The 10172-nt window shown below is 55.3% G+C and overlaps 1 protein-coding gene across 2 annotated transcripts in view; it reads right to left on the reverse strand.

Moving 5' to 3' along the window:
• The window catches only part of DMAP1 (DNA methyltransferase 1 associated protein 1), a 130282-nt gene that overhangs the window by 115834 nt on the left and 4276 nt on the right, over window positions 1–10172 (reverse strand). For both annotated transcript variants that reach the window (XM_077450763.1, XM_077450762.1), the window contains exons 3-4: window positions 7818–7909; window positions 1594–1789 (exon numbers count right to left, since the gene is read on the reverse strand). In XM_077450763.1, coding sequence (XP_077306889.1) covers window positions 1594–1789; window positions 7818–7909 — 288 coding nt within the window. The remainder of the gene's footprint in view (window positions 1–1593; window positions 1790–7817; window positions 7910–10172) is intronic.

The raw sequence follows: 10172 nt of genomic DNA on the forward strand, positions 1-10172 counted from the left end.
TTTTTTCAAACGCCTGCCAAGCTCGCGCGCAGAAGCGAACGCATACGTGAGTAGCGCCTGCATATGAAAACGGTGTTCAAACCACACATGTGAAGTGTCGACGCGATCGGTAGAGCAAGAGCAATAATTCTAGCCCTAGACCTCCTCTGTAACTCAAAACATGCAACCTCTAGATTTTTTTTTTTAAATGTTGCCCATGGAGATTTTTAAAGGGTAAAAGTTTGTCGCCATTCCACGAGCGGGCGCAATTTTGAAGCGTGACATGTGGGGTATCAATTTACTTTGCGTAACGTTATCTTTCACAATAAAAAAAAAAAATAGATAAAAATTGGGCTAACTTTACTGTTGTCTTATTTTTTTAAATAAAAAATAAAATAAAAATTCCCCAAAAAAGCGTTTGTAAGATCGCTGTGAAAATACGGTGTGACAGAAAGCATTGCAACAACCGCCATTTTATTCTCCAGGGTGTTAGAAAAAAAAAAAAAGTATAATGTTTAGGGGTTCTAAGTAATTTTCTAGCAAAAAAAAACAGTTTTAAAGCGGGAGTCCGCCGGGACTCCGCGTTTTTTTTTTTTTTTAAAGCCAGCAGCTACAAATACTGCAGCTGCTGACTTTTAAAATAGTGACACTTACCCGCCCAGCGCGCCCGCGATGTCGGCACCCGAAGCCGATCTCTCGATCGTCTCTCGGGTGCTGCCGCCGCCATCTTGGGTATGGGAATCAGGAAGTGGAGCCTTTCGGCTTCATTTCCCGGTTCCCAACTGCGCATGCGCGAGTCGCGCTGCGCAATAAGGACGGTCCCCGCTGCCTCTGGGATCCGTGTGTTTCCCAGCAGGCAGCGGGGGTCTTTCGGAAAGGGGTGTAATCTACGCCCCTTTCCGCAGAGAGCTATCCCGGAAGTGGGTGCAGATACCTGTACTGTACAGGTATCTGCACCCCCCTCCCCCCTGAAAGGTGCCAATTGTGGCGCCGGAGGGGGGGAGGGTTCCAATGAGTGGAAGGTCCACTTTAGGGTGGACCTCCGCTTTAAATTTGTAAACAAATCTCAAAAAGAGGCTCGGTCCTTACAGTGGAGGTCTGTCTTTTTTTTTTTTTTTAAGTCAGCAGCTACAAATACTGCAGCTGCTGACTTTTAAAATAAGGACCCTTACCTCTCCAGGGCGCCCGCGATCCCAGCACCCGGCTCTCGGGTGCTGCCGCCTCCATTTTCAGTAAGGGAATCGGGAAGCGGCTTCACTTCCTGGTTCCCTACTGCGCATGCGCGACCCGCACTGCACGTTCCCACTGGTCCCTGCTGTCTCCTGGAACACGTGTGTCTCCCAGAAGACAGCGGGGGAATGGTCGTAGATACCCGCGGGTGTCACAGGTATCTATGCCCGGGAGCTGGAGCCAAATACCTGTATTAGACAGACATCTGCCCCCCCCCCCCAAAAGGTGTCAAACGTGACACTGGAGGGGGGTGGGGGGGGGGGGGGGGGAGGATTCTGAAAAAAGCAGAAGTAAAATTTTTGGGTGGAACTCCACTTTAAATAGTTAAAGATGCAGCAAGCCAACACTTCCAAAAATAAAAGTCCATAAGAGGGACTGACATACTTTATTAAACCTGGCAAAGGGGTAGTCCTTCCCCTCCTCGGACGCCCGCCTCCAGTGGTAGAAGATGGCTCCGTCTTTCCTGGCTGGGTTGGTAAACGGCATCCACTTCCACGGTCGCACCTTCTTACAGCCCAGCTTGGCTTTTACCGTTCGGTAGCCATGAGTGGTGTCACTGGGGAGCAGCGGGGGGCCGTCTCTGTGAAAAAGAGAAAAAAAAAAAAATCAAAATAAATAAAATCGGCATCATCGTTCAGCCTGCGTTCCAATATGGAGACCTTCCAAAAAAGAAATCAACTGTGTCCGGATAGAATGAGCCGAGAGCAGCCCCCATATGTGAAACTCTGGAGTGTATCTTCTAAAGTCTACCAACTGGCAGCAAATAGGTGATCAGGGAAGAATGTCCCTCTACTGCCCATCAGTCACACAGAATGAAGACTAAGGGGGGCGCCCTGCATTTTACATCATATACCCAATCGCAATCCAGCGCTGTGCCCAAGGGGAGCACCTCTCTTAGCTCTCCCTCTCCACAGTGGCCATGGAGGGGACAGTGGAAAGCGATTGGCTCCTGCTGCTGTAATTCAGATGGGGGGGAAATGGAGGCGGCACCGACCGGGGCTGTGTGCGTCAACGGACACGCACACACACACACACACACACACACAGACAGTCCAGCTTGGGATCGTGCTCGCACAAGTGCCACCATAGCGAGCCACTGTCAGAAGAGAGCCCTGCACAGGGATCGCATCGGTAATGAACTAAAAATGGGCAGCGCTGAAATTACAATTGAAAATAATCAAAAATTAATGAAAAGTCCAGAACAGAAAAATAAGTCCAATTAGTGATGAAAAATAACTGATGATTAGTGAAGACGACGTCTTTTGATGACGAAACGCACGTAGGGAGGTGGAAGTACTGACGTCATCTCAGTGACAGGTGTTCTCTTGTTGGCCGGCCGTTTTTTTTTTACATGTCTGTTTACATCCTCTTAAATGTAAGTGTATTCATTTTTTTTATATTAAAACATATTACGGTTCAGTCTGCACTATGGATTTCTCCTCTTTATTTTTTTTTGGGCAATATCCTCATTAACTTCTGGTGGCCGGTATTCGATTCTGGAGCCATTTGATGTGTGGTCCAGGCTTCCCCTACCGGTGTGCGACTCAACTTCCTTGTGGAGAGGGCCCTGGCTGGGTACTAGCCGCAGGCTCTCTTTTCGCTTGCCTCTGGTAAGGGCATAGATCTATATGTGGTGGTGGTGGTGCGCTGTCGGCACAAGGTGGCTTTATCAGCACTCTCATTACGCTGGTTTGGATTGCGTCTTCACTAATCACCAGTTATTTTCCATCACTAATTGGACTTATTTTTCTGTTCTGGACTTTTCATTCATTTCTGATTATTACCAATTGTAATTTCAGCGCTGCCCATTTTTAGTGTATTGCCATTTGTCTTGGTGTATTTCATAGTTTGGCAGCTGCTTTTATATTTTTCCCACTTATGCACTATAGTGCGCTATTTTTTCTCTATCATCTCTCATCGGTAATGTCCAGAGCCGATCACCAGGTGCCAGCGACCAATCAGCAGCCGGCAGCCACTGATTGGTTGGTGCTGAAGCCAATCAAAGAACAGCCAGGAAGGTGGGGGCACGCTACCCCAGCGAGTGAATTGCGTACTAAAGCAGCCGCCCTGCTGCAGCAACACTTCATATTCCTGATATGTGGCTGCTGTCCCACGTACTGGTATTAGAAAGTCTCCGCTTTTCTTTGTATTGCTTCCTTTGGGTGGATTCCATGGTGTTCCTACCAGTCCCTTTGCTTTCCTATTATAAACTGACCACACCAAGAAGGAAAGCACAGCATGGTCAGTTCTCTAGCTGTCCCGGGAACTCAATGTACTCTCCTTTAATGATCAGACTTGTACTGACCTGCCCCCACTGCACAGCCATTCACTGGGAAGCTCAGTGTGGTGCTGCTTCTCCTCCTCCCCCAGATCTTATGCAGCTGAGAACAGAGGGAACGGGATCACTTATAAAAAAAAAAAAAAACATTACATTTATGAATGTGTTGCTTTAAAGGAGATCGTTTACAATCACTTTAAATATAAAAGTTACATAGAGTTTGATTTTACCTACAAGTGTTCGTGTGATCTCTTTGCAAATCTCAAAAAAAAATCAGGTTACCATGGTTAAAAATAAAAAAAATACAAATTTATATATTGAGCTCCTCCTCCTCCTCCCCCGAGGACTCTCCAAGCTCCTCCTCCTCCCCGAGGACTCTCCAAGCTCCTCCTCCTCCCCGAGGACTCTCCGAGCTCCTCCTCGTCCCCGAGGACTCTCCGAGCTCCTCCTCCTCCTCCTCCTCCTCCTCACCGAGGACTCTCCAAGCTCCTCCTCCTCCTCCCCCCGAGGACTCTCCGAGCTCCTCCTCCTCCCCCGAGGACTCTCCGAGCTCCTCCTCCTCCCCCGAGGACTCTCCGAGCTCCTCCTCCTCCCCCAGCTCCTCCTCCTCCTCCTCCCCCGAGGACGCTCCTCCTCCTCCCCCCCCCCCCGAGGACTCTCCGAGCTCCTCCTCCTCCTCCCCCCCCCCCCGAGGACTCTCCGAGCTCCTCCTCCTCCCCCCGAGGACTCTCCGAGCTCCTCCTCCTCCTCCTCCCCCCCGAGGACTCTCCGAGCTCCTCCCTCCTCCCCGAGCTCCTCCTCCTCCCCCCCCCCGAGGACTCTCCGAGCTCCTCCTTCTCCCCCCCCCCGAGGACTCTCCGAGCTCCTCCTCTCCCCCCCCCCCCCCCTGAGGACTCTCCGAGCTCCTCCTCTCCCCCCCCCCCCCCCGAGGACTCTCCGAGCTCCTCCTCTCCCCCCCCCGAGGACTCTCCGAGCTCCTCCTCTCCCCCCCCCCCCCGAGGACTCTCCGAGCTCCTCCTCCTCCCCCCCCCGAGGACTCTCCGAGCTCCTCCTCCTCCCCCCCCAAGGACTCTCCGAGCTCCTCCTCCTCCCCCCCTCCTCCTCCTCCCCCCGAGGACTCTCCGAGCTCCTCCACCCCCTCCCCCGAGGACTCTCCGAGCTCCTCCACCCCCTCCCCCGAGGACTCTCCGAGCTCCTCCACCCCCTCCCCCGAGGACTCTCCGAGCTCCTCCTCCCCCGAGGACTCTCCGAGCTCCTCCTCCTCTCCCCCCCCCCCGAGGACTCTCCGAGCTCCTCCTCCTCTCCCCCCCCCCCGAGGACTCTCCTCCCTCCTCCCTCCCCGAGGACTCTCCGAGCTCCCTCCTCCCTCCCCCCCCCCCCCGAGGACTCTCCGAGCTCCTCCTCCTCCCCCCCCCCCCTCGAGGACTCTCCGAGCTCCTCCTCCCCCCAAAGGACTCTCCTCCTCCTCCTCCTCCCCCGAGGACTCTCCGAGCTCCTCCTCCCCCCCCAAAGGACTCTCCGAGCTCCTCCTCCTCCCCCGAGGACTCTCCGAGCTCCTCCTCCTCTCCCCCCCCCCCGAGGACTCTCTGAGCACCTCCTCCTCCCCCGAGGACTCTCTGAGCTCCTCCTCCTCTCCCCCCCCCCCGAGGACTCTCTGAGCTCCTCCTCCCTCCCCCCCCCCCCGAGGACTCTCCGAGCTCCTCCTCCCCCCCCCCCCCCCCCGAGGACTCTCCGAGCTCCTCCTTCCCCCCAAAGGACTCTCCTCCTCCTCCTCCCCCGAGGACTCTCCGAGCTCCTCCTCCCCCCCCAAGGACTCTCCGAGCTCCTCCTCCTCCCCCGAGGACTCTCCGAGCTCCTCCTCCTCCCCCCGAGGACTCTCCGAGCTCCTCCTCCTCCCCCCGAGGACTCTCCGAGCTCCTCCTCCTCCTCCTCCGAGGACTCTCCGAGCTCGTCCTCCTCCTCCCCCCCCGAGGACTCTCCGAGCTCCTCCTCCTCCTCCCCCGAGGACTCTCCGAGCTCCTCCTCCTCCTCCTCCTCCGAGGACTCTCCGAGCTCCTCCTCCTCCTCCTCATCCCCCGAGGACTCTCCGAGCTCCTCCTCCTCCTCCCCCCCCGAGGACTCTCCGAGCTCCTCCTCCTCCTCCCCCGAGGACTCTCCGAGCTCCTCCTCCTCCTCCTCCCCCGAGGAATCTCCGAGCTCCTCCTCCTCCCCCGAGGACTCTCCGAGCTCCTCCTCCTCCCCCGAGGACTCTCCGAGCTCCTCCTCCTCCTCCCCCCGAGGACTCTCCGAGCTCCTCCTCCTCCTCCTCCCCCGAGGACTCTCCGAGCTCCTCCTCCTCCTCCTCCCCCGAGGACTCTCCGAGCTCCTCCTCCTCCTCCTCCCCCGAGGACTCTCCGAGCTCCTCCTCCTCCTCCTCCCCCGAGGACTCTCCGAGCTCCTCCTCCTCCTCCTCCTCCCCCGAGGACTCTCCGAGCTCCTCCTCCTCCTCCTCCCCCGAGGACTCTCCGAGCTCCTCCTCCTCCTCCTCCCCCGAGGACTCTCCGAGCTCCTCCTCCTCCTCCTCCCCCGAGGACTCTCCGAGCTCCTCCTCCTCTTCCCCCCGAGGACTCTCCGAGCTCCTCCTCCTCTTCCCCGAGGACTCTCCGAGCTCCTCCTCCTCTTCCCCCGAGGACTCTGAGCTCCTCCTCCCCCCCGGGGACTCTCCGAGCTCCTCCTCCTCCTCCCCCCCCGGGGACTCTCCAAGCTCCTCCTCCTCCTCCCCCCTGGGGACTCTCCAAGCTCCTCCTCCTCCCCGAGGACTCTCCAAGCTCCTCCTCCTCTTCCCCCGAGGACTCTCCAAGCTCCTCCTCCTCCTCTTCCCCCGAGGACTCTCCTCCTCCTTCTCTTCCCCCGAGGACTCTCCTCCTCTTCCCCCGAGGACTCTCCTCCTCTTCCCCCGAGGACTCTCCAAGCTCCTCCTCCTCCTCTTCCCCCGAGGACTCTCCTCCTCTTCCCCCGAGGACTCTCCTAGCTCCTCCTCTTCCCCAGAGGACTCTCCTAGCTCCTCCTCCTCCTCTTCCCCAGAGGACTCTCCTAGCTCCTCCTCCTCCTCTTCCCCAGAGGACTCTCCTAGCTCCTCCTCCTCCTCTTCCCCAGAGGACTCTCCGATCTGCTGCTCCTCCCGAGGACTCTCCGAGCTCCTCCTCCTCCCGAGGACTCTCCGAGCTCCTCCTCCTCCCGAGGGACTCTCCGAGCTCCTCCTCCTCCCGAGGACTCTCCGAGCTCCTCCTCCTCCCGAGGACTCTCCGAGCTCCTCCTCCTCCCGAGGACTCTCCGAGCTCCTCCTCCTCCCGAGGACTCTCCGAGCTCCTCCTCCTCCCGAGGACTCTCCGAGCTCCTCCTCCTCCCGAGGACTCTCCGAGCTCCTCCTCCTCCCGAGGACTCCGCTCCACGAGATGATTGCTGGTATCCACGTGGACATCGAGTCCACGGTACCTGCAATCGCACTCATGGAGCTCCAGACGGGCGCGCACGCCCGCAAGCCGCCCCTTAAAGGGCAACGTACAGGTACATTAATCTGCCTGTATGTGCCCTTCTGCTGCAGTATATCTGTGAGAGGCCTGGTAAGCAAGTGGTTAAAAAAACAAAATGTCATTGTCTAAAAAAAATCTGTGATGAAGACAGAGGTGCACAACGCTGGAAATCCTATGTGGAAGGAGTACAGACAGGTCATACTTCCTACACTTGTACAGCTCAGGCCCCTCCCCCCCATGTGTCACGTGGTGTGCTGGGGAGGAGAATGCGGGGGGGCCCCATGTGTCATGTGATGTACCGGGGAGGGGAATGTGGGGGTCCCCCATGTGTCACGTGATGTGACGGGGAGGAGAATGGGCCCCCCCCCATGTGATGTGCCGGGGAGGAGAATGGGGGGTCCCCATGTGATGTGCTGGGGAGGAGAATGGCCCCCCCATGTGATGTGCCGGGGAGGAGAATGGGGGGGTCCCCATGTGATGTGCCGGGGAGGAGAATGGCCCCCCCATGTGATGTGCCGGGGAGGAGAATGGGGGGTCCCCATGTGATGTGCCGGGGAGGAGAATGGGGGGGGTCCCCCATGCGTCACGTGATGTGCCGGGGAGAATGGGGGCCCCCCCATGTGTCATGTGGTGTGCCAGGGAGAATGGGGGCCCCCCATGCGTCATGTGATGTACCGGGCAGGAGAATGGGGGGCCCCCCATGTGTCATGTGATGTACCGGGCAGGAGAATGGGGGGCCCCCCCATGCGTCATGTGATGTGCCAGGGAGGAGAATGGAGGGATCCTCATGTGATGTGTCGGGGAGGAGGCGCACTTACTTCTTGTCTGAATAGAGGAGAGCGTAGACCTCCCGGTGCATCCCCTCCGGACGCTTAAATGTCAGAGTCTCCGATGATTTCTTAGATTTCTTCTACAAAGAGAAAGAGAGAGAAATGAGGAACGTCTCTGTACAGCGCTACAGTGTATGTCAGAGCTACATAAATGGAGAATATTAACCACTTCAGCCAGATTTGGCTGCTCAATGGCCAGGCCATTTTTTGGGATTCAGCGCTGCGTCGCTTTAACGGACAATTGTGCGGTCCTGCGGCGCTGTGCCCAAACAAATGCCCCACAAGTAGAGTTTTCTTTTGGTTGGTATTTGATCGGCTCTGCGGTTTTATATTTTTGCACAACAAACAAAAAAAAAAAAAAAAAAAAAAGAGAAAAGAAGAAGGCCGACAATTTTCTATTTTTTTTTTTTTTTTTTAAACAAAATATTTTTTCTATAATAAATATATCAATTTTTTATTTATTTTTTTAAAAGCATATTCTTCCTCAGTTTAGGCCTATACGTATTCTACATATTTTTGGTAATAAAAATCGCAATAAGCGTTTATTGTTCGGTGTGCGCAAAAGTTATAGCGTCTACAAAATAGAGGATAGATTTATGTCATTTTAATATTTTTTTTATTTTTTTTTACTAGTAATGGCGGCGATCTGCGATAATTTGTATTGGGACTGCGACATTATGGCGGACACATCGGACAATTCTGACACATTTTTGGGATGACTGACAATTATACCGCGATCAGAGCTATAAATATGCACTGATTACTGTGTAAATTACACTGGCAAGGAAGGGGTTAGCCACTAGGGGGCGATCAAGGGATTAAATATGTTACCTAGGGATTGGACTGCTTGGGTGAGGAGACCGATCACTGTTCATACTCAGTATGAACAACAGATCGCTCTCCTCACCCCTGACAGCAGGGGGATGTGTGTTTACATTGACAGATCTCCGGTCTGTCTCTGTGTGGAGCGATCGCGGGGGCCCGGCGATCATCATGACCGCATCGACTCCGGCATCACGGGCACGCCCCCAGTGGTCAAAAGGCAAACCGACATCCGGCTACCACGGTTCACCCGGGGGAGTCAACCTACCACAGTATCACTGCGGTAGCTGGTCGGGAAGGGGTTAATAGTGTGTGACTGTGGGGGGAGGGGACATTAGAGTGTAAGCTCCTCTGTACAGAGACTGATGTGAATGTGGGGGGAGGGGACATTAGAGTGTAAGCTCCTCTGTACAGAGACTGATGTGGGGGGAGGGGACATTAGAGTGTAAGCTCCTCTGTACAGAGACTGATGTGACTGTAGGGGGGAGGGGACATTAGAGTGTAAGCTCCTCTGTACAGAGGCTGATGTGACTGTGGGGGGAGGGGACATTAGAGTGTAAGCTCCTCTGTACAGAGGCTGATGTGACTGTGGGGGGAGGGGACATTAGAGTGTAAGCTCCTCTGTACAGAGACTGATGTGACTGTGGGGGGAGGGGACATTAGAGTGTAAGCTCCTCTGTACAGAGACTGATGTGACTGTGGGGGGGGGGACATTAGAGTGTAAGCTCCTCTGTACAGAGACTGTGATGTGGGGGGAGGGGACATTAGAGTGTAAGCTCCTCTGTACAGAGACTGATGTGACTGTGGGGGGGGGGGACATTAGAGTGTAAGCTCCTCTGTACAGAGACTGATGTGACTGTGGGGGGAGGGGACATTAGAGTGTAAGCTCCTCTGTACAGAGACTGATGTGACTGTGGGGGAGGGGACATTAGAGTGTAAGCTCCTCAGTACAGAGACTGATGTGACTGTGGGGGGAGGGGACATTAGAGTGTAAGCTCCTCTGTACAGAGACTGATGTGAATGTGGGGGGAGGGGACATTACAGTGTAAGCTCCTCTGTACAGAGACTGATGTGACTGTGGGGGGAGGGGACATTAGAGTGTAAGCTCCTCTGTACAGAGACTGATGTGACTGTGGGGGGGGGGGACATTAGAGTGTAAGCTCCTCTGTACAGAGACTGATGTGGGGGGAGGGGACATTAGAGTGTAAGCTCCTCTGTACAGAGACTCATGTGACTGTGGGGGGAGGGGACATTAGAGTGTAAGCTCCTCTGTACAGAGACTGATGTGACTGTGGGGGGAGGGGACATTAGAGTGTAAGCTCCTCTGTACAGAGCTGATGGACTGTGGGGGGAGGGGACATTAGAGTGTAAGCTCCTCTGTACAGAGGCTGATGTGACTGTGGGGGGAGGGGACATTAGAGTGTAAGCTCCTCTGTACAGAGACTGATGTGACTGTGGGGGGGAGGGGACATTAGAGTGTAAGCTCCTCTGTACAGAGGCTAGATGTGACTGTGGGGGAGG

Source organism: Lithobates pipiens, unplaced genomic scaffold (assembly GCF_037356315.1).
Source record: "Lithobates pipiens isolate NorthernLeopardFrog02 unplaced genomic scaffold, aLitPip1_a1.2 Scaffold_23, whole genome shotgun sequence".
Taxonomy (NCBI): Eukaryota; Metazoa; Chordata; class Amphibia; order Anura; family Ranidae; genus Lithobates; species Lithobates pipiens.